The sequence below is a fragment of the Pterocles gutturalis genome, unplaced genomic scaffold (genome assembly GCF_000699245.1).
Source record: "Pterocles gutturalis isolate BGI_N339 unplaced genomic scaffold, ASM69924v1 scaffold4255, whole genome shotgun sequence".
NCBI lineage: Eukaryota > Metazoa > Chordata > Aves > Pterocliformes > Pteroclidae > Pterocles > Pterocles gutturalis.
Genome location: NW_010145670.1, coordinates 2,408 through 26,715, shown reverse-complemented (window position 1 = coordinate 26,715; position 24,308 = coordinate 2,408). Strand labels below are relative to the sequence as shown.

The following is a 24,308-nucleotide window of genomic DNA, read 5'->3' as shown; positions in this document are numbered from 1 at the left end:
TTTTGTATGTTGTGGGGGGGGAAAATGGGGGGTGGGGGGGGGGGGTACAACCAGACCTGGCTCTGCAGCTCCTCTGCTGTCCTTCCAAATATCACAAACCAACCCTTCAGCTCTCCTGCATCTATCCACTTTGCTGCTTCCCTCCTGCTTGTTCAGATGCAATTAGGAGATGCAGAATAAGGGGGAGCCAAGGGTCAAGGAGGCGGTAAAGTGATTACAAGATGCTGCAAATGGCTGTGCCATAAATACTGCAATGATGAAAAATTAGATGCCAGTCACCTCGGGGTTATTGCTGCCCTCCATCTTTCTCTTGTTGTGAAAAATGATAATGGAAGTGTATTTACCCCAGAGAGTGCAAGCTTGCCGCTGGCGGTGATCCTGCATGCCCCAGGTGTGCCAGGGACTGCAATCCTTGCACCAAATGACTTTCTGAAAACACTTTGTGTCTGGATTTCTTCACTTTAAGAGGAGGAAGAGCTGTTTTTTCCAGGGTGTTCTTTCCAAAGTGGAAGGTTCCTGATGCTCAGAGATGGGCCAGCTCCAGAAACAGACTGCGGCCTGAGTCGGGGTGGGGAGGAGAGCAGCACGCGCTGTACTGCCTTGCTGTCCACGTGCTGCTTCTGCCTTGACCTCCCCGAGCTGCATGTAGAGGCTGTATGGCTGCCGGCTGGTCCTTGGTATGTTGGATGCCCAGCAAGATCATTGCTTGCAAGGACACCAGCTGGGACAAGTACACTTGTTTGCTGGATGGGTAGTCAAAATCAAAAGCTGGTGCTGGACTAGAGCCATTGAAAAATCTCTGGATCACATTCAGATCCACTAAAGCCAGTAGCTTTGAGGATACAGGTGCTTCTTTCCATCTCTTACGGAAGGTCTTTCATTCTGAAGGAAATGCTGGGAACGCTGTGGCACAGGAATGAGAGGCAGCATCCAGCTTCAAGGGTACCATGGGTGCGGGTGGATGATTTGCTGCAAAAACCAGCCTAGCAGCAGCTGAGGTCTTAGTTCCTGGAGGATGCTTGCTCCCTGCCTTCAGTTACTGAGGATAAAGGTGGGTGAGGGCTCCTTAGTGCCAGCAACGTGCTTCGTGTGAGTTATGACTGTAAACCTCTGCCAGGTGTCCCGAGAGTGGCACGTTAATTACTGGAGCTGCTGTGGCAGCAGATGCTTGCTGTATTCAAAGCGTAACTGCCCTTGTTTCTTTATCTATAAATATTCCTTGTGGGATGTCTGGCGGTTCCATCTTCCCTCCATTGTGACTTCCTGACTCTACAGGGGATCTGGATGTTAAAATCCCTCTTGCCTCTCAACTTCTTTAGCAATCCTTGTTCTGTGGCTGGTTTATCTCTTTTTTAACCAACTTTAAGAGCTTAATAATTGCTTGTCTGCTGATAACTTGCTGCCTATCAGCATGGCCCCTGCTGCAGCCTTGCCTCCAGCCTTGAGAGGCTGTGGATCTTCAGCTTTTTTTATTTCAGCTCTCTAAAAAGCTCCTTCCTGAACAATCAGACTCCTTTCATGTATTTATATTTGTACTGTCCACTGCAAGGGGTAAAGCTTTACCAACGAAAGCTTGGATCGCCGCCCTCACTCATGTGCCATCTGGCTCTCTAGCTTCAGATATGAGCTCATGCAGAAGAGGAACGTGGCCTTGTCACCGTAGAGAAGGGGGGGAGAGATGGCAGAGCAGGCACCAAGCTGCATTCAAGACCCTGCCCCCTTGACAGGTTTTAGCTGAAAAACACTGAGGCCCTGGCATGAGTGGCTGGAGCCTGCTGCTGGGTAGCGTAGCAGTTGCCACAACTTGAAGTGGGTGCAGAGGAGCTACCAAAGGCTGCAGGTAGGTGGTGGTGTAGCTGCAAGTAGCTCTGAAATGCTATGAAGCTCTGCTTTTGTTATCTAGGAGTCCCAAACAGGAGTGGGGAAAGCATCTTGCATTTAATACTTCTCTCCAAAGTCAGCCCTAAAAATTCCCTGAAGATGTGAATAGGAACTATCTACTGAAGACGATAGGTCTGGTTCAAGCTTCCAGCCAGGGATAAAACTTATGACCCATGTCAGTACTGGTAAATCAAGTTTTGGTTTTGGGTTTTTTCTCCTAGGTATCTCTTTAGATGTACTCTAGAGGAGAGTACCTGAAGAAGGAAGAGGGCAGCCAGTCTCTGGCTCTCCTAACATCTTGTTTGATCTCCTTACTTGCACTGTTTGAGTTTGTTATATTGTTTTGTTTGTTCCTTCTAGTGCTCATCTGGGTTGTGAAATAGCTCTGAGCTCAGGGACATCTTGCAGAAGCAGAGCGGGTGTCAGAATTGCCACTCCTGACAGCGTGTATGAAGTGTCTGCTTTTTCCTACTGTGCTCAAGGAGACTTTCCTTGTGGCTGAGCACTGAATCAAACAAAGCTTCCTCTGGGAGGTGCTCGTTCAGTAGAGCTTACGTCTTCCTGTCGGTATCTTGCCTTGCTGTGGGAATGCTCCGTAGCCATAGCCCTGTATAAAGCACACATCTCTCAGCTTTCCAGCCAAGGGGTCAAAGTCTACCATGAAGAGTGATCCATTTTGTTAAACCAGTATCTTTCTTTTTAAATATCAGCTTGCTTCCCATTAGAGTAGGGTTATTTGCTGTACTGTCTTTTGAGAGAGAGGCACTCAACAGTTGTGAAATCTAAACATCAATATCTGCAGAGGTGGAGTTGATACCAGCCTGAAATAAAATTTGTGTGAGATGTTGGCACTTCTTCTATCAAGGGGGAGCAAGAGCCTCCAAGGAAGGATTTGGTTTGGGATGAGTTCTTGTTCTGAATGAGGGTGAGGAAGGCTGGGAGGAGGAGGAGAAGAGAAGGAAAGGAAAGGGTGGTTGGGGCCTCAGCACTACACCATCCCTTTAGCGTCTTCATATTAAAACAAAGGGATCCTTGCCCTGATATGAGACTTATTAACTTTGCATGGGTATTATAGCCCTGTGCTGCACAAATGGATTTATTAAAAACATTCTCAAACTCTTTTTTGCCCTGCTCCTGGAGTAGTTGCTGCATTTAACAAGGTTAATCTTTATGGTCTGACTTTGCTGAGGTAGATACCCTGCTTCTACTCAACCTGTCTGCAAGCTTCCAGACTCAGAATCAACAAGAAACAGTATCTACTGTTTTTAATTCCCTACTCGGCAAGCACCAAAGACAGATGTAATTCTTACGGATGAGTTTGTGGAGCATGAAAACAAGCGAGTTCTGATGACAGTTATGAATGAAGCTGGCTTTCAGATGGTCCTCTCGCAAATGTACGCAGGCACTAGCGATAATGCTGTAACTGCTGCATCTGACACACGAATCAGCTATGTTTGGGATGCTAATTGTGCTTCCTGAGCCGTATTGGCTTTTTCTGTAAAAGCTGCATGCTGGGAAGCAGATGAAAGCTATTGAACTGTACTGGTTCAGAGTGATATACGGACCCTTCAGGTCAATGAAGAACCTATTTAGTCAACACAGCCCTCTGGTGTAAAGCATGTTTGTATGGTCTGAAGGACTCTTGGTGGTCCTCTTGGCTGAAACTAAGCTGATCAAACCAGCCAGATGTCCTATTAACGCTTCATCTTACTTTTGCTTTTTTAAAAATAAGCCAATAAACAAGGTTATGTAACCAAGTTTTAACATAAGAGCTTTAAAATAATACACTTTTAGAAATATCTAAATATATACAAAAATATATTCCAGGCAGTGGTAAGCCCCAGCTAGTTTCCCCCGTGGCAAGAAGACTGGAGTTGACCAGCCTACTTTTCACTTTGAAATACTAAGAGCTGACAGATGCAGGGGCTGGGAAAGTGGCGGCCGCTGAGGAGCCCGCTAAGAGAAGCTCCCAAACGTTGGTACCTGTGCTGTTGTGGTTTGGCTTGGTGGGAGGAATGGGTTTGAAGACTCTCCCAGGGGCTGAGCCAGCTGGTGTGCTGCTCCTGGCTCCTATAGCCTGCAGGGCAGAGTGTGAGTCAGGGTGACAAGCTGCTCTTCTTTCCTCTACGCTTGCTGGCTTCTAATTTTTTGACTGCAAATGTCAGTAAAAGCAAGAAAAATGCTGTTTTTCTGGAGTCATTAATGTGATGGATCTTCCTGCTGTTTTTCAGCATGAGAAAGGAAGGAAGAGTGAAGAATTTTGCGTCTGTGGCATTTATTTGCTGTGTGTGGGTTCTGTGTACCCTCTGCAGCAAGACTGGTGACTTGTCTGGCCTTTCCCATTTAATGGAGGAGCTGGGAGAGAAATTAGGGAACTGCTCTTAACAGTCAGTCTGTGCAAAACCACAGTAAAGGTTCCTCTCTGCCATCCTGTGAATATCGACAGCATTTGAAAGATCGGATGCTCCTTCTTAGCCAAAGGGATTCACTTACAGTGCTTAAGTTTAGCAGTGAATCAGCCACGTAAACCTGCTTGCTTCGAATAGGAAACCACTTCACTAGTAGAAAAATCTTTAATCAAAGTAGACTATGCTCATTCTGCCCTGAGTTAATTTGCTGAAGTTTAGGAAGAGAATGATAAACTCCTAGAAATCAACTCGGCTAGCTCATGAGGTGAACTGGAAAATTTGGGAGAGCTTTTTGATGTGCTGGAGCTCTGCATATTTGATTTCTGGCAGGGCTGACTGGTGCAGTTTTCTGTGTAGGTTTTGGGTTGTTTGAATAGCATCTGTAATGAAGCTCTTTGTAAATTATACCCCTCTGGGGGAGACTTGAGCTTGGAGAACATCAGGTGGAAAGTTTAGGTATATGTCTGAGGTGCTTATTTGGGCTTACTTTTTCCTTAGGGAGAAGTGATGAAACTAATTAACTTAATGGGTTGGAAGAGCATTTAGGTGTCTGGCACAGTGAGGTAGAGAAAGTAGACATCATCCTTCTAAGCATCATGGTCTCTTATCATCCTTTCGGGGATGTGTCTTTAAACAGGCTTCCTGGCCTTGGGGCTCTTCTGAGGGTTGATGATGAGATTAGCTCTGATCCAGACACTGAGTCCTTGCTCCTCCTGCCCTGGTTAGTGGTGAGGAACTGACCCCACTTTCCTGACCTGTGCTGAATCCTGTAGAGCTGTACACAATTTCAGCTTGAAGTGATGTTAATCTGGCTGATTAACATCTTCCTCTGCCCTGCCTTTCTCCTCTAGAGCTGTCCAGTGTGCATTGTCACTTCCCTTCCTAAAAGTGGTTGGCACAAATCTCTGCAAAGCAGGGCAACCTCATCTCCTTCCAGGCCTTAGCATTGTTTGTATTGATCTGTGGGTATCCATCCCGGTTCGCTAATGGGCGTCAAGTGGAAAAGGTAATACATTGTATTGCATTTGAATTCATCTCTCACTTCATTCCTTTGGACCAGCTCCAGGTTCTTGTTAAGAATAGAAAACACTGATCATCTTAAAGGATGGGAGGGGAATCTGACCATTCAGGCACAATGACTTTTATCTCTTCCCCCTGAGTTGAGCGGTAAAGCCCACACAGGAGGGGGAAGAGTTGAGAGTCGCTCAATGGATTTAGTTATGCCTTGAGCACTGGAGAATAGCTGCAGAAAATGGAGTGTAACATCCAGAAGAATTCCTTCTGCTGCATTAGCTATTTTTGGGGAACACATAGGAGACCCAGGTTGTTCCAACACCTAGTGATGCTTTTGACACTTTTCAGCAGCTGAGCCCCAAATCCACCTTAACACAGCTCTTTCCTCAGTGCTTGAGACAAATCTAGATTTCAGACCCAGTTGCTTCGCTGTTCAGCGTCTCATGTCAATCCTTGCCATGGTCTGAGCTGCTGTTTCGCCAATTGGTTCTGGTGCATTCTAATTTGCAGAAGACACCTGTTCCTTAATTATTGCCATCCTTTGTCCGTCTCTTCTTGTTTCAGCTCTTTCTGATGCATGAGCTGTTAACGTGATTTGAAAGGAGGTTGTGTTGAGCGGTGGGAGTGTTGGGACAGGAGGTTGAAAGAGATTAGTCACAAACTTGAGAATAATTTCCAGTAAGAGAGTTGGTGTCTGCTGGGTCCTTGACCTATATCTCTCTTTAGTCTAACATTTATTTAGTCCTTTGAGGTTTGTGAACTATCCTAGGACAGAGTGGCAGTAGAGGGTGGCAGGAGGGTGGAATTAAGCTCCTGATTCAAAGAAAGGAACAAGAGGGAGAAAGGTAAAAAAAGACTTGTAATTGGCTGGTCTGCCTCCGTGTTAAAACTAGAAGTGTCTCAATTACTAAGGCTGTTTCAGCTCTTAGTCTTGCCAGTTATGCCTGTGTTGTTGTGTTTTCTGCGATTTCAGTGTTTCCTCCAAGGATCCTCAGTTGCTTCACAAATCTGAATTCTGTGTGTGCTTTGTGTCACTTTTTTTTTTGGCAACCAGAAAAAACAAGACGTGGTGTAAATGATGGCCTCAGGTCACAATAGTCTTGCCCAAGCGACGTGTGAAACCAAGGGTTCTGTCCTCTGGTCCCCTTCTGGGTTTACTTTGATTGTCTGAGGATACTTGTTATGCGAGGCGTTTCCAATTTGCCTTGCAGATATTCTGAAAGTGTCTCAAAAAAGGTTTCTTGGGGTTGTACTAGTCTTAAAATAGCTTGGATTCTGTTCTGTCACTGACTCTGTTGGGGTCGACAGAGACCTGGAGGCTCCGCAGCCTGCCCTTTCGAGTCCCAGTTCTTCCCTTCTGGTGACACTTTTTTTCAGAACTGCTTTAAGAAGTCATGCAAAAGAGCAATGTGTAAATATTAATGTTGAGTATTTGTCTTTAAAAATCCCTTTGGGATGCTCAACAAATCTGTACCGTGCGTGCTGTGGCTTTCTAGCTACTGCTTGCTTACAGCTTCTGGACCTGTTAGTGCATCGCTAGCCTGCACCATCCCATGGACCATGGGCAGGGCTGTCTTCTGGAACACCCCTTTTGTCTGCCTGCCACAAGTAGCTTCTCTCAGTTCACATTCAGACTTCAGTCAAGATCTCTTCGTGCAGTAAAACCTTTCCTTTTCTCTGGCCTGGATAGGGCTCTGACTGCCACGTGGTGCCCAGGCAGACACCAGCTTTCTTGGATATATTTTTCAACCCAGCTTAAAGAGATGCAGCAGACTGGTACTGCAGCATACCCCAGTTTACTTTGCTAAGGAACCCTGGTCTCTCTGTACAGCTAAGAGGGCAGTGAAGAAAGACATCTCCTCATTGACAGTGTCTTTAATCTCCACACTCAATGAAGTTCATTCTTACAAGTATCTCTTTGATATATTTTTTTTCCCCTCGGTTTGCACAGGTTTTCAGCTTCCAAGTCAACAGCTTAACTGTTACTCTATAGCTTCCCGCTTTAAAACAAGCAACTTAAAGCGTGGGGAAAAAATGTTCCGGGCAGGCCTGGCTCGATTGCTGTTGAGCCTGGGACACCCCAAAGCTACCCCATTAATGTTAATGTGAGCAGACTGGTCGTGGCTACTGCTATCCAGACATAAACTGAGCATGTGCTCAGACAAAGAGGCCATAGTTTAATCTTTAATGTTCCATAAGGCTGCACGGAGAGCTTTTACTGAAATGTGTCAGTAAAGGCATGCTGTAGCAATGATGGCAAGCATCTGAGAGCCAAGAGGATCCTGTGCTCTACTTCTGCCCGAGGCATGTTCTCTGATACCGAGCAATTTGTTTGACCCCCTGTGTCTCAGCCAACTTAGCTGCAAAATACAGCAACAAAGAAAGTTCCATGATGGACAGTCGTGTCTGGAGGTGAACTTTCAAGGCGAGCTTTGCTTTACTGATACATTTACATTACTAGCAGAATTTCTGTTTTTTAACCTAATGTTTTTGTTGTCCTTCCAGGCAGCATTCACTCTCCTTCTGGGTCCTTTCACCTTCTTCAATGTGCAGAAGACCAAGTATCTTCAAATCGTGACATCCCTCATGAGATGGATAGGTGAGTCTTGGCAGAGTCTTGGCCACCTCTTTACTATAGATGGAACCTGAATCACAATACTGGTGCATCTTTTTGTCAAGATATTCTTGTTTGGAAGCAAGTGCTTGTCAAAACAACCTCTTTGAGGAGGATTGTCCAGGCCTGATAGATCTGTGAGGAAAAAGATTTTCGTTCTAGGATGAAATTTCTGATTAAAACAAAACGAAATGTTCTCAACCTCCATCTACCTTCAATGAGCTGGTAGATAGAGTTTTAATCTGGTTTGTGTGACAGGCAGAAGGGATTTGGAGGAGTTTCCTGTGTGTGGGCTAACTGTGGGACCCACCAGTTGCAGTTCAGCAATAAGTTTCTCATTCTCTCAGCATGTGTACAGCAGACTTTGAACAATCTTTGTTTTGATCTGAGAACAAAAGGCACTTCTGTCAGACTTTCCGCCCTTAGTTTTATCATGTATTTGCATCTTTTTTTCCTGAGTCTTGCTTTAGTATAGGCTGCGCTGCATTGGAAACCCCCAAACCAACATATGTTGTCCTTGGGAAGCCTCAATCTCGTGAGTTTTCTCCAAAATCTTACTGCCAGGCACTTCTGGGAAGACAGATAATTCCCTTAAGGGAAATAAGACATCACTACTTTTTTTTTCACTGTGCCTTTGTCATCCAACGATGCAGCTGCTTTGCATCTGGCTTGTATGTGTCCGTGCCCTTAAATGCTGAGAGGGGTGGGTGTTACGGAGGCTTATGTGGAAGTTTGTCTTGTGTAACCTAGACAGAGTAACTGATATTCAGAGCTGAGAGAGGGTGTTACCACACCAGCAGCATTTCTGCAGGTTAACATTCTCCTGGTTCACGGGCCTAAACCATTAAAGCACAGAATTAGCTCTGTTTATACCTGTTACTGACCTGGAATGGAAGGAAAAGCTGAATCTCAGACTATTTCCCACTACACACCCACTTGACCTGACTTCAGTTGGGTATTGTCCCTTTTCGGTGAGTTCAGAGGCCTGTGATCCTGTTCAGAAGTGGCTGGCAGTCACTGCAGAGGAACAGAGATCCTCTGTTCTAGAGAATGTCAGAGATGGGGTTAAGCAGTCATCACTCAGGAAAATGAGGTTGGATTTTAAACTCTCAAGTCTCAGATGCTGAACAGCTTGAGTTAATGAATCCTGACCTCGGATGGTGTGAAAATCCTGAATGTCTGTTTTTCCCTTTTGTTGTCTGAGCACATGAAAGGTTTGAAAGCCCCCATGTTCTTCAGAGAAAGAGGTTATCTCATTAAGGGGTATTAAAGGAAGTTGTTTTTTAAAAAAAAAAATATGTAATCTCTGTTCAGCTCACTGGCCTGTTTCCAATCACCCTGCCTCCTCTTTCCTGGTAAAGATATCAGTCGGAGCTCATCCTGTCTCTGACAACCTGACGCCTGCCTGATCTGCCATTTTTTCCCTTCAGCCGGCTCCTTCCAGTATGAGGATTGCTAAACCTTGGTGTAAAGGCAGAAATGCTTCTCTTTTTCATCGCTTGATGGAGAGGGACAAAGGCAGTGTTTGGAGAAGTGAGGGGAAATTCATACTTTAGCCTGATTGATTCCTGCGTCAGCACACTGGGGAACAGCTGCCCCAGATAATGATATTTAATGACCCTGACAGCACCTCAGTGGCTACTTAGAGCAACGGATTCCATATGTGTACAATGAGGGATAGATTTATTAGGAAAGACAATTTATCAAACAGCCATGTGATGCCGGGAACAGAGAAAAACTCTTGCTGCAGAATCCAGGATAAGGATGGATTCCTTACTGCCAAGATTTATCAAGCTGACTTCTCCCATGTCCTCACATCACCGCTGTCCTCTCTTCCAAAAGCACAGCTGAGAGTTAGACGTGGTTTGGTCTTTTGTTGGTGCTTAGAGAGCTTAGATCCTAAAGAATGGTCTTGGCTGGTGTTTTGTGGTCTCCTGAACTTTTCCTGCCTGAATGCCAATGGCCAGATGTGGACTCTCTGTCCTATATTCTGGGCCTTTTCTTCATTTTCCTTTAGTTGGTTTTAGCCATATGGTTCTGAAGGTGATTCTCCTTCTGCAAAGCACTCTGAGCAGCAGAGCTGAACTCTGGAGCTGCCAGCCTACCTGGTTGTTGTGCTGGGTAAAATCTTTCCACAGGGACAGTGGCTTATTCAGCTTACCTGTGCCTGCTGGCCTGGTCTGGATGGGAAGCTGACCCATGCTTTGCATTGTGATTTGAAAAAAGCAATCCTGTTTGAGCTGGGAGGCCAGTACAGGCTTTGCAGTGTGCCTACTGCAGGACCCACCATACGCCCTTTTACCCAGCCTGATGAAAAGTCCCTGGATTTTGGAGCAGCAGCGGCTGATGTAAAGCTGCGTTGCCCCAGGTGTACTGGCGATTCACATGACAGTGGCTGAGAGGATGGTTCTTGGCAGCAGGGAGAGCTAGCTGTGTGTGAAGGTCATTTCTGATGGTGTTTGTAACAGTGTCAGCCTTGCCTTTGAAAGTTGCTTTCCCTCTTTCTCCTGATCTAAGTGATCAGGGATTCCCAACCGTGTCCTGGGCTGCATCAAAAGAAGCATTAGCAGCAGGTCGAAGGAGGTGATTCTCCCCCTCTACTCTGCTCTTGTGAGACCCCACCTGGAGTACTGTGTCCGATGTGGGGCCCCAACATAAAAAAGACCTGGACCTGTTGGAGTGAGTCCAGAGGAGGCCACGAAGATGGTCTGAGGGCTGGAGCACCACCCTATGAGGACAGGCTGAGAGAGTTGGGGTTGTTCAGCATGGAGAAGAGAAGGCTCTGGAGAGACCTTAGAGCAGCTTCCAGTGCTGAAAGGGGGCTACAGGAGAGATGGGGAAACACTCTTTATCAGGGAGTGGAGTGACAGGACAAGGGGTAACGGTTATAAGCTGAAAGAGGTCCCTTACCAGTTTTGGAGCCTCCTTCCAGGTCTCTCACAACGTTCTTGAAACAGGGCAAAACCAACTAAGCCATCAATACATTAGAGATGTTTGTATTTTCAGTTCTGCTGTTTGGACTTCAGGCTCTTTTTTCCTGGAGGGTTCAAATCTGTAGTGGCGATGGATTGTTCCCTAAAGAGACTTGAATAGCTAGCTGTTTGGCTTTTTTCTTCCTCCATTTTTTTTTGTGTTAGGGATGAGCTGCTGGAGGGCACGGCACAGCAAAAGGGACTGAGCCGGGCAAGTCTGATGCACTTCTCCGAGCAGAGGGGACACAGCTCACTGGGGCTCAGCCCCACCTCTATTATTGGATAATATTGGATAGCAATTGTCTAGCAGCATCATGGGAAAGGATATGGATTAGGAAGGATAACAAAAGGACAGGGCTTGATGGAGCTCAGCAGCAAACATTGGGCTATTGTGTATTAAGCAGCTAACCCGATTAATCGCAGCCCGTTACAGCCTGAGATGCCCAGCTCCATAGGTGAGGACTGTTGGCTTTAAAGACATCGGTAGCGTGATTATCGCTGCTGTTATTGAATAGTCTCTGGCTAATGTTCCCAGACAGCTCCCAGGTGGGACATTTGCTCTCTGTGCTGCTCTGGATGCTGTATTGTAGTTATTAGAAAGTATTGTATTTTAATAAAGAGACATTTTATTGAGAAATAAACTTCTGGGTTTGGTTGCTGCAGGCTCCGTTCTCTCTCCCTGTAGCACACTCAGATCACACCACATCTATTCAAGTAACTGCAGCCCTCGAGACAGAGCATTGCCAACCCTGCCCAAAATATGATTCACAATTATTTGCCCAGAAATAAAATCTCTCTCCTAGCTCTTTTCCCTGGCCAGTAAGATGGAGGGGAAAAGGACAAGAATAGCCAGGAAGTGTGTTAAGCTCTTTTTTTTTTTTTTTTTTTTTTTTTTTTTTTTTTTTTTTTCCTCCTCTCTCCCCACTTCCCTCCTGTCCCATCCCATCCGCTTCCAGGGTACTTGGTAGGGGACTGCTAGGCAACAAACTAAGAAAGGACTCTCCAAAGCATGCTGGTGAGGCTGACTTTTTCCATATCTGCTTATTTCTCTGATACTTATGATTTCTCTACCAGAGTCCTACTCTTTACAGGACTCCCCAACCCCTCTCTGCAGAGAACTGGTCCCATGCCATTTCCCTTTGTGACCAGGTTTCAGCTGCTGTGGTAACTGTCGCAGCCATCCTTAGCGGGCTTATCCAGCCGTGCTGGAGTTGATTCAGTGCAGAAACCCGGAGTCACTCTGCTATGTCCTTTCAGCTGCAGAGACCGTGAATTATAGCAGAGGCTGATAGGGAAGGGGGTGACAATTATCTGAAGCCTTGGGTTTCCAGTCTCATGCAGAGAGATTAGTCTGACAGTGTCCACACTCATCAAGGTGGTGGCCTCGCTTCTGCATCAGAAATGGAGCTTTCAGCAAACAGCTTGAGGAGGGACCAGTTTGATCTCTGCCCCTCTCCATATGCTCTGCTCTGTGAAGGGGAGTGTCAAGGAAGAGGGAACTGGACTGTAGATCAGGATGCTGTTGCATGTTCATTCTGACAAGCTGCTTCAACAAAGTTACTTCATGTTCTTGGATCCCTTTTGGAGCAGAGAAAGCTGCTGCCAGAGCCCAGGGTAAATAATTCACTAAGAGAAGTGAATATATTTATGAAGAGTTAGTTAAAAGGCTGTGCTTCTGTCATGCCTACTTTCGGAGCTGTCGGCTGAGGAGCTCATTTCAGTGCTGTTTGCGGGGGGCAGTGGGGTGAAGCAGTGCCAGTGTGAGTGAAGGAGCTTTGTTAGCTTCAGATGCAGATGGAGAGTGACATGCAGCGCTGGACGGGGCCACTGAGATCCTGCCTGAGGAGCTGACGTTCCTGAAAAGACCACTTTATCCAGGCAGCAGGAGAGAAACTGATGGGTCTGAGAGATGGAGAAGGGGAGGTGTAAATGTAAGGACACATTCAGTGCTGTATCCCTGCTCCGTAAAACGATCTGGATGATGGTGCCCACACAGGTTTTCAGAGTGGGTATGTGGCATACAAAGCTGCTCTCTGTTCAGAGTGTGTGTTGTTGGAACAAGCTGATAAAAACTTTGCTGGGTAGAGCCCAGGGTAGGATGGGGAAGGTGTGGCTGAGGCTGCAGAGCACCAGGATTTCATGGGACACGGGTGCTCTGCACTCAGTGCCTTCCCAAGCATGCACAGCCCTAGCTTGGGCTCATGGTGACACCAAGGTGTGTGTTATTCCCTTCTGACAAAAGAGTAGATTCGCACATGGAGAGAGAAGTGTCTGTCAAAGCTAACAGACCAAGTCAACAGCAGAGCTCAGAGCCGAGTCCCGCTTGCAGAGGCTTTATGGTGCTTCTGCCAAAGGTGACCGGAGGACAGAGGACAATAAACTACGCGGGTAATTTTCCACCAGAAGCAAACAAGCCTCATTGGCTGCTCTTTCCTTCCCATATGTTGAGATAAAGCATCCGTGATAAACACCAGAATGCAGAGCCGTTTTTCTCCCTGTTACTGGTGTGCAGATGTCTGTGGAGACCAGCTGATGGGGGCTGAGAGGGGCCAGCTCCACCAGTTTCACCACAGGAGTTCTTAGCTCCCACGGAAGGGGAGGCTATCTCATAGCAAACCCTGCCCCAGATGAGGAAGAAAAGCAGGGAAATGATGCCTTTACAGCAGAGAATTTCTACCCCGCCTCTGACAGACAAAAAGTCCTGGTGGTACTTTTTCATAAAGTTTCCCATTGTGAAGGAGATGGGCTCTGTGAGGCCAAGGGCCGCAGTAGTGTCTGAGATGGTTGCAGCAGGAGCTGGCCAGACCTGGCAGAGTTGAGATGGCAGGGGGAGTGGAAGTGCCCAAAAGGCTTTTTCTTGCCTTCCTGGTAAGCAGCATCAAGTTTCTGTGATCTTACCATGCCCAACATGTGGCTGTGCTTCCCCTGCTGTGTGAGCACCAGTCCCCTGCATTGTAGAGCCTGCCTTAGGCTTTGGGGCAGGGATGTAAGGCTGTCCCTGCAAGTCCCTGCTCTCCATTAGGGGAAGGAGCCACACTGATGTCCCACAACTTTTGCTCATACCTTTCTTCTGGGAAGTAATTTCCCTCCTCCTTCTGACATGTCCCTCCAGAGAATTGCTGTCTTCTATGAACATATCCATCTTGCTTCCACGCAGTCTCTGAGCTCATAAATCCTTCATCTTCCTCGAGATGGTGTTTTAGGCTCTGTCATTGCCAAGTCTGATCCTTAACTACTCCAGTTCCCACATCTGATGGAGCAAACCCTGGTTTTCATGTTACCTCTTTACTGTCATTTCATATAGAAACCTCCTCTGAAGTTTGGAGAAATAGATCGGTTGCTGCTCTGGAGTTTACAGAGAGCTGGAGGTCATGAACAAGTGACAGGATATGGCTTCTGCAGGAGAAACTGGGTAAATTTAAGAATCGATGTCTTAATTTCAGATACTCTGTTCTGCCAGCATGCTGAACTCCAGCTGTGCTTTAGTACTTCAGATGCCACGGCATCCATAATGCCTGTCAGTTCCAGAGTTCTTAAACTTGCCCAAAACACTGACAGAAGGCAGCTGGCTCTGAGGGGGGCATCAGCATCCTAGAAAGACATCAGTAGTGAAGTAGACAACACAAGAGTTGGGCAGGGATGCAGAAGGTAGGACTGCCTCAACACGATGCTGTGCTGTTGAGTATGTACAGAGCAGATGCTCTTGCTTTTATGCCGTCTCTCCTGAAAGAGGTGTCTAACATTAAACTAAATGACATCTGTTCCTCTGTTTAGCAGTAGTCTGCTGTGTTTCGGCTTGACGGAGGATCAGGATCAAGGTTAAGGTGGGGAGAGATCTTCCTCCTTCCAAAGAGAATGGGCTCAGGAAGCTCATGAAAACGTGTCCTCCTCTTGGAATCCATCATGCCACCTAATGTATGAAAAGGGAAGCAAGTGGCACGCATTGTGAAAGGGTGATTCATTATAATTATTTCCTGGCATGTTGATTCTCCGCTTCGACAAGAAAGCTCTGTCACACCGTCAGCTGGCGGTGACGGATGGCCCTGCCGCAAATGTGTCAGCAGCACAATGCGGAGCCCGCTTAAACAAATGGCTGTGGGTGGGGGAGCAGCCAGGCGTGGGCCGCTCTGCCGATAGCGGGGTGTGCGGCTGCACACCACTGCCTCTGCATCCCTGGGAGGGATGGCAGGCTGGGATGGTCGTGTTCTCGTCAGGCTTTCCTTCTGGGAGGAGGCATGAGAGTAGGGACAGAGCTGGAGAAGATGTGACTTGAGCTGTGGTAAACTGGTCTGCAAGATTGTTCTCTCTCTCTACCTTTCTGACTCCTTTGATCTGTTCTCCTCCCTCTCCCTAAATCTTTTACTCATCTTTGGTTTGCGCCTCTCAGTCCCCATGCTTTCTAGAGCCAGTAAAACCATCCTTGTTTTAACTGGGACCAATGCTTTGAAGGTCACAGTTCACTGTTGAACCTGGGAGGCAACATCGGGCTCTGGCCCTCCTTCCTGGGGTCACAGGTTGTTCAACGTCACGGTTCTGCAGACCCTCACTTCTGAGCTCGCTTGCCCCTTGCCAAGCCACCTCTTTCTGAATTACGGGACAGAGCATCTCTCTCTTCCATGTTTCCCAGCATGGCTCAGTTCAGGATCTTCGCCATTATTTTCCATGTGCCAGTAGAGAGACAGACATGGGGCACCCGGTGAAACATCTCAAAAGCACAGTGTCTTGACAGGGGTGCAAGGGAGGGTTAAGCCAGAAACTCATTCTGAGCATCAGTTCTTCAAGCAACCTACCATGCTGGGGGGAAAACGTGTTTCAGCCTTGGACTTCTTTTTTTTTTTTCTTTTTTTTTTTCTGCAGAGATGAAGCTCATGTACAAGACAGCATTTTTCATTTACAAAGGTGTTTACTCTGACTCTGCAAAACAATCCTTAAATTTAGAATGGCTAAATTATCTTCAGTGCTTCTCTGCAGCTCCGTTATGCTTCTATCAAAGCTCACAAAAATGTGTTTTTTAATATCCCCAGACTCCCATATTTTCCCAAAGTGCTCTTATTTGGATGTGTGCTCATCCATATTCATCCTTCTTCCACCTGCAAGAACCATAGCAGAGCTGCCCTATCTCTAAATCACCATCTCCTGAGTCGAGCAGGACAGGCAGCAGGAGCTGTCTGCAAGGTCTGCGTTGACGGAGAAGAGCCAGCGTTTGCTCCTTGAAGAGTGCAAGCAGGGTCTGTAGGGGGGGAGGCAACTGGGCAGTGGCGATGAGATTCATCACAACTTTTCCTTTACAACATACCCACTTCTTTTTTTCCCCCACAGCTTCACTCGCATCCTTCAGGACAAAGGGTGCTCTAACCTTTAGAGGAGAGAAGATGAGTTAGAAGTGTGCTCTGTGCCGTGCTGGCTGCAAAGCTCTCTGGGGGGTGTGTGTTTGGAGGGGGTCTGACACTGTCGAAAAATCAGGACAAGCAAAATCCTCACTTGCTTTTTAAGCACTTGTATAAAACAAGGTTTAAAACAAAGTTTTCATGTAACCTACTATTGATCCATGGTAGCATCGCTGTCCACCTCACCTTGTGGCTCTGGGTGCGGTGTCTGAAGGTGTTTTCCTCCATCCTGTGTGTAGAGGAACAGGTCAAGGCTTTTTTTATGAACCTGTGTCTGGCTTTGCCAGGGTCCTTGTGGTGAAGGTATGCTGTTGGACAGTGGATGTGGCATCTGTAGGTGACCTGAAATGGTGTAGTGTGACTCTGCCTTCAGCCTGCTGTCCCAGGTAGAGGAGGATGCGAGCAGGAGCTCTGTGTGCGCCTGAGGATCCTGTGCAACCTCTTGTCTGCTCAAAGCTGCCTGTCAGTCAGAGTCTGTCATCTCCTTTTCATCTTGATTTATCATCCAGCATAACTAGGTTTCAGAGTTTCATTTTTGGGCTTGCCTCCTCCCAGGGACAGGCAGATAAATCTGGTATGCAAATGTTTTAGCTCTCTGGTTCCCTGAGTGAGAGACTGTCCTGCCGCAGGGAGCGAGAGAAAATGCAACCGTTGGGGCCGGGCTGCTGTTGTCTTCTCTGGGGCTGGAATTGTGCAGGGGAGGTTTCCAGTTTATCCAGCAAAGGATCATGCATCTGCAGAGCGCCAGCGCTAGGGCAGGGGGAGCACAGCTTGCCTTGTTGGAAACAATAGCAGTTTAGATCTTAGTCGTGCCGTATCACTCCTTGTAGCTTAACTTTTAATAGCTTCAATTTCTGAAAGAAGTATTTAAGGAAAAACAAAGGTGTTATAAATTCTAGTTCATAAGCCATAGACTTCTACCCGTCATTTCGGGAATTCGCTGGAAGCCTGATCCTTCAGTGCTCCCCACCAGAAAAACGTGCTGGGGCAGAAGAGAGCTTGAGGGTCTCTGGCTGCAGAGTTGGTCTGAGGATGGGGTGCAAGCCTGGGGGTTCCCCTGAACCAGTCCTGTTAGTGCAGAAAGCGGGGTTTTGAGGCAATGGCAGTAGTGGGTTGGGGGATGGAGATAGGTCACCCTTCACGCTGCTGAGCAGAGCAGGTAGAGGCTTACTCTCTTGTGTAGGGGAAGAGGTGCGAGACTTCTGGAGTTAGACCTAGTCCAGATACAGGAACGGCTCAGGATTGGGCTTCAGAGTCCTGTCACCTCTTCTTAACCTGTTTTGTCTTGTTGCTCTGGGCACCTTCTCTTCCTTGCAGCCTGTGCAAGCCAGGGGAGCGCAGCCAATGTCCCATCACCTGGAACACAGCGCTGCTGGGCTATCTGCTCTAGCAGATAGGGCTGGCAAGCATCTCCCCTCCAGGGAGCAATGAGGGAGGTGCAGCGACCGTACCTGCGTTCACAACACACCTCGCTGCTGGCTTAAGCCAAGGCGAGGGGAATTGCACACCTCCAGAGCAAGGAGCTGTGGCTTTCCATAGCCCTCTGACTGCTCTTGGGGGGAAGTAAATAGAGCCCAGCGCTCCCAAAGCGGCCTGGTCCTTGTGGTGCCATCAAGGAACGGATCTGCTGTCATCAGTCCAGTGTTCGTGCAGAGCTGTTAGACTTGCCCTGTCACTGGGAGACAGCTGAAATGAGAGGCTCCCTGAGGCAGCATGAGATGAAATGCGGCGCATGGCTCGGTAAGGGCTCAGCACAGAGCTGGTGTTTGCTGCAGGAAGAAAAGGAGGATTGCTGCGAGAGGAGAAACTGGGTTTCAGAGAGTGCTGGGGATGTGCTGAGGGCAGTGTTCAGTTAAGGTTAATCTGGTCTGGCTGGGGACAGAAGAGGCAGCACTTGCTAACTGGTCTGTAACTATCTTCTCTAGTCCTGCCCCTGGCAGGGTTTCCCATCTCCAGCCGCCTGTGTCAGGCAGAGCAGAGCCCATGTCCTTGTCACCCCACCGCGAGCCTGCCCAGCTCACAGCACTGGTGGCCAGCCTCCTACGGGTTTGGCCGCAGGACTGTGCACCGACTGCACTGTTTAATTCCTCTGTATTTATGACATTCAAAGTTGTCCATAGTAGAAGTGTCAGCACTTTATTTTTTTCATTACCTGATAATTCATGGCTCTGCTCTGATGCCTCCAACCAGTGCAGGAGACAGCTCTGTGCAAGCCACAGTGGCCCATCCATTGCCAGCACCAGGCTGTAAATCTTGCTGTTTGCTGCCCTGCCAGGCAGGTTTTTTCCCCGGCTCCTTGTTAACTCCAGCAGCTGATGATCATCTTTCCCAGGCTGATGCGATTTCTGTGACACCAGAATTAGTTTTCTTCTGGTTTTATGTGCCATGCTAGGAATAGCAGTCTAGTAGTAACTGCTTCTGGCTCACATTTCCACCACCGGAGTAAATGAGGGCATTAGCCCAATCTCCTCAATTCATTTTTGTCCCTAGCACGTTGCTTTTTGTGATAAGCTTTCTAAAATGTTGTTAGGCTTTTCCCTGATATAAGTGACAGGTAGACGAGCAGACTTCGTGCCTAGAAGTGATGAATTTTAATAGCAGTCTTTCAGTGCTGCTTTAGTCCCTTCCAGACTGGCTTCTCCACCCTGGGATTAACTGCAGACAGCCTGTTCCTCCTGCCCAGTAAATGGCTGGCTAGTTCTTGCTCTGTCGTGCCTGACAGATCCCAGGAACAGGAAAGCTCGGCAGTAGCTGCTGCTCCCGTGCATCTGCCTGTGTAAGCAGGTGAGGTCTTAGAAATATTAGTCCAGTCGCAAATATGTAGGACTGTTACTGGGAGTGACTCTGCAGCCAGGTTTAACCTTTTCTTCCTTTAGAGGTCAAAGCTCAAACATCTTGCATCTCTAAGCCATTTCTAAATGGTGATATTTAGCCAAGGTACGTGGCAGAATCATCCATGAACTGAGGCCCCTGAGGGCGATGGGCTCAGACACCATGTTTGCGTTTTACTTCTGAAGCACCCAGAGCAACGGCTGCCAGGGGTGGGAGGGTGAGTTCCTGCAGGAGGGAGACAGGCGGGAGATGTCTGCCAAAGGCATCCTGAGCCCGTTCCCTTATCTGCTGACTGGCACGGAAAGCAAGTCGTGATTAATTCCTGTGCACCTTGCCTTTGATGTACCACCTTCTCCAGAGATAAGAAAATACTCTTGTGGAGCAGCAGAGAGCTGGTGCCAAGGCTGCCGGTGCCGATGGGAAGAGGGTTGTGGGGACCGCAGACCCAGGCTTGACCTGAAACCTTCTCTCTTTCTCTAGCTTTCATCTTGATGATTATTCTGGCCCTCATCCGCATCAGCAGAGGCCAAGCTGAAGGTCACCCATCCATGGCCCAGCTGTCCGGCATCCGCAATCTCTTTGGGGTGTGTGTCTACTCCTTCATGTGCCAGCACTCCTTGCCGTCCCTCATCACACCCATCTCCAAGAAGAAGCATGTCAACAAGCTGGTGCTGCTCGATTACATCCTGATCCTGGCTTTCTACAGCCTCCTGTCCTTCACTGCCATTTACTGCTTCCGCAACGACACCCTCATGGACATGTACACACTCAACTTCACCAACTGTGAGATCATCAACGTTGCCTTCATTCGCTACTTCCTGGGCCTCTTCCCTGTCTTCACCATCAGCACCAACTTCCCCATCATCGCAGTGACCCTGCGCAACAACTGGAAGACCCTTTTCCACCGAGAAGGGGGGACCTACCCGTGGGTGGTGGATAGGATTGTCTTTCCTGCCATCACGCTGATTCCCCCGGTGCTGGTGGCTTTCTGCACCCACGATCTGGAGTCCTTGGTGGGAATCACCGGAGCCTACGCTGGGAACGGGATCCAGTATCTCATTCCGGCTTTCCTGGCGTACTGCAGTCGGAAGGACACTCAGCTGGTCTTCGGCAGCGGGACGGTTAACAAGCACCTCTCCCCTTTCCGGCACACCTTCTGGATTGTGTTTGTGCTCATATGGGGCTTTTCTTGCTTTGTGTTTGTCACTGCAAACATTGTCCTGAGCGAGTCAAAACTCTGATGTGTGGGGGCAGCCACACGCTCCCCCCTGGGCTCCAGAGACTTCAGCATTTCAGCTCCCTCCAGGACTGTGGAGCAGGGGAGAGGCAGCATGAAGGGAAGTTTCCAAGCTGTTGGCTTGTTGGCACAGGTTAGACCTGAACACAGGTTTTCTTCACTCCGTTTTGGGTGTGGGTGGAGTGTGCTCAGCCTTGTTATAATCCTGGTTCTCAGACCTGCTCTACTGAGCCGTGGGCTGAGCCCTTGGCAGCCTGCACGATTAACCGGTGTCCAGCCATTTCTGCCTTCAGCTCTGTTGGAGCGTCACTTTCTCTGTCCCTGCAGCGGCTCTGTGTGCTGCAGGTCTCGGCACACAGGAGAGCAGACGGCCTCGGCTGCTCGCTAATCGGTTAAATGTCCCTTCTCCGAAAGGCAGGGACATGCTGTGCAGAATCCAGCAGGAGTTTGGGGGAATTGAGTCTCTTCTGGCTGCTGAGACCCTTCCAAACCAACCTCCTGCGCCGAGGAAAGAAATTAGGGTGGGAATAAGCCCTAATTCAGAAGAAAATAATTTTGTGTTCTGTTACATTTTCTTTTTCTAGAGGCATTAACCTGTTTTGTGCACCATGGATTGCTTGGGATTGGGGATCTTCTGCTTAGAGATGGATTTCTCCAGCCCAGGAGTTTACATTCACATTTCTCATCCTATTCTCCTGTGCTGTCACAGCCCCCAGCCAGAGCAATGCCCCTACGCATGCAGGGGTGCGGCTCTTCGCCCCTGGCAAGGAATCGGCAGCCTTGCTTCCTGCAGCTTCTGTATGCAGCTCTTGGAGCCCTTCTCCCTTTCCCAGCTTTGCCCGGGGCCAGTGCAGCAGGGCAGACCCTGACTCCAGCGGCCAGGATTCATGGGTGCTGGGAGGTGCTAATTACCCACTCCTGACATCTGTGAGGCCCGCAAGAGCTCTGGCTGTGCGCACTGATGCATTTCCAGCCTCCTGCGCTGGGTAATTAGCCTTGAAACGAGGTGGGTGTTAACTCAGGGGAATGGGCTGGTGCCAGGAGGAGTGGCAGCGCCCTGGCTCAGCTCAGCCCTGCCTGGGGGAGTGAAAACTGGAACCCTGCTGGAACGGGGCTTGAATCCCCCCCCCTTCTCTTTCTGCACAGAGTTAGGGTGGGCTTTGGGCTGGTCCTGCTCAGCTTATCTGAGAATTGGGCTGCCTGCTACGTTAGCAGCCAGCGCTCTGGTTGCGTCCCTGCTGCTGGTGGTCGCTGTAGTATCATATCAAAGGTCATACGGGTTTTCCTAACAAAAAGAAGAACTTTAAAAGTTTTCACCTGAAATATTTTTAACCCCCTCTTATGAAAGCAGGTTCAAAGCCAGGTGCGTGTCACTTAGATCCTCTTGCCCTCTGCACTTGCTGCAGTATTAAGTGTCACCGCTCACTAAAGCAAGCTTTGAACTGCGGCTCTTTTTAATCAAGCTCCGTTTTCAAGTAGGACTTTCTGGTTTCCATATGACCTGAAGTGCTCCTCCGGGGGAATATGAAAGTACCTGGAGCTGTATAAAAACACTTCATGGCTTTTAAAGCAAAACCCTGCACCTCTCGAGCCTGAGCACCGCCAGCGCGTCCTTGCTGAGCTGCTTGGAGAGGATCCGGGGGGACTGCTCAGGATCAAGCTGCGATGAGACAAACAGGCAGTGGCAGCCCGTGCTAGTGAGTTTAAACCTCCCCAAGTGCTCCAGGGAAGCTGATGTGGCACCTTCAGTGCCAAGTTAGCAAGTTATTTTACAGGTAGCTGGTGCTGGTGTCTCATTTAGGAAGAGGGACAGTAGCTGTGGAGGTTGGAGAGCAAATCTGTGGGGCAGCTGAGCTGGCAGCCGCCTGCGAGGCAGCTGGGAGCTGGGCAGAGCTGGAGGGAGGAATTTAATGCTGCTGAAATGAGCCTTTGGAAAGCTGAAAAGGCTGCAGGGGCTGTTCCTCTGCACAAGTGCACAGGTGGGGGTTCCTGGAGGGAGCTGAGGCCTTTCCTGCTGCTCTGCCCCTGCTTTGCGAGGCGCTTGGCTCAGCCTCCATCCCTTCAAGTGCCCATTTCAACCTCCTGCCTTCACGTTTCATTGCCAGATGGAGAACGGGGCTGTTTTCCGTTATTTCATCTCCTCTCATCCTCCCTTCCCCTCTTCAGGCTGCCCTGGGTCTCCCTCCCTGCCCCTGTTTCATCCAGGGCAGCCCCTGGGTGGGGGGGAGCCCAGCCTGGCACACCCCCTCCTGCCATCTCTACATGTGAAGATGTGCCTTCTCCTCCCTGGCCGGGGTCACCGCCTCTCCTCCTCGGCACGGCGTGTGGCAGTGACTTCTGAGGGACCTGAGCTCCGAGAGCTGCTTGGATCCAGGTTTTGGATGCGGTGGTATGGCGGGGGCTCGCATCCTGGCCCCAGCCTTTGCTGTGCCACAGTACCAAGAAGAACTCTGGTCCCCGAGGAGCACAAGTGCTTTCTTAAATAAATAACCTCACGTTCCCAGACACCCACTGTCCTTGCACAGCAGCAAATGAAATCTATCTGAGGAATTGGGGTGATTAACGGAAAGAAGCTCTACGGCAGAGAGAACATTTTTCATATAAAACATGACATAGCAATGCCTTAAAAATTACTGGAGAAAGCGGGAAAGGGATGGCTCAGCAGAGCTGGCGCTGGCTGGGGGGACACTGGGTGACCCCGGCTCAGCACAGGGCAGGAGCTCCCTCCTCACCCATCACGAATGCATCTATTTTTATTTGGCCGTTATCAACACTAACAATTCATTTATTACAGATTCTCACGTGATGCTTGTCCTGACTGTAATTAGTTTTAAAAAAATGGGATTAAAACCAATAAAATGCACATTATACATCTGTCTAGTCTGGCTTCTTTTTTCCACCCCCTTTCTCATCTTGCAGCACCGAGCAGCTATTCCTGGAGGGGACGGCCGTGACTGATGGGGCTGCGGGCCAAGGGGAATGGCAAGCGGAGAGGCTAATGGACACCCTCACCTCTTCTCTATTAGCCTCCTGTAACTCTGGGTGGTTGCTGCAAACTCAATTAAAACATCTGCACTTTCCCCTTCTCAATTACGGCTCCTTACACTTAAAACCAAACAAATTGAATTGCTCCATTGCCTCGGGCTACGAAGGCAGTTTCTGCCAACAAATTTATTATCACCATAAAGCGCAGCTTGATTTATGTTAAAATATTAAAACAGATCTTTATGATGGAAATAAACACTTTCTGCTGCGATTCTCTGGAAGGACCTCACAAGCAGCAGAGGATTCCAGGGCTTGGGCTGTAAATCTGAGCTCAAACTGGCATCAGGGATGGATTCAGTCTTTTGCAGCACTTTGAAGAGCAACAGCCGGGGAAGGAAAGAAGAAAAACCTTGAGCCTGAGAAGCAGGTTTAGACACGGCTCGGAGATCGCCAAGGAGCAGCATGTCTCTTGGGGGGGTTTCGCTGTTTGAAGGTTTGTGGGAAGGTGCTCGCTGGCCGTTCCCCTGCGTGGGTTTGGGCAGCTGGGGCCTGACCCCCAGGAGCTGTGGGCAGCATGGGGAAGGGCACCCAGCCGGAGGGGCTCGGCCGCGGGGGCTTGGGCCAGCACAGGCCAGCTGCTGCGGCTGCTGAAGCGATGCCCGGGGGGCTTCATGCTGGGGTGAAGGGCTCCTGCCATCACCCAGCTGGCTCCTGCCCCCCTCCCTGAGGTGCTGCGGCCCCAGGGCTGTCCCCATCCCAGGGCAGGCGATGCGTGGCCATGCAGAGGGCAGGGAGGTTTTCTGCCCCGGTTAGTGCTGCGGGGGCGACTGGGACTCCAGGGAAGGTTTAATGCCGCAGCTTTGCCCTGACAGGAGGCAGCTGTGTGTGCTGCTCCCTCGAGCATCCTCGGGCATAGGCACCTTGCTCTTCTCATACTGGGACCAGCACTTCCCTGGCCCCGCATCTTTGCTGGTTCAT

General features: G+C 48.9%; 1 protein-coding gene across 1 annotated transcript in view; it reads left to right on the top strand.

Moving 5' to 3' along the window:
• TMEM104 (transmembrane protein 104) overlaps window positions 1–20,349 on the top strand; it is a 39,401-nt gene extending 19,052 nt beyond the window's left edge. Inside the window, exons 8-9 of the mRNA XM_010085445.1 lie at window positions 7,809–7,902; window positions 19,589–20,349. Coding sequence (XP_010083747.1) covers window positions 7,809–7,902; window positions 19,589–20,349 — 855 coding nt within the window. The remainder of the gene's footprint in view (window positions 1–7,808; window positions 7,903–19,588) is intronic.
• Window positions 20,350–24,308: the final 3,959 nt, after the last annotated feature.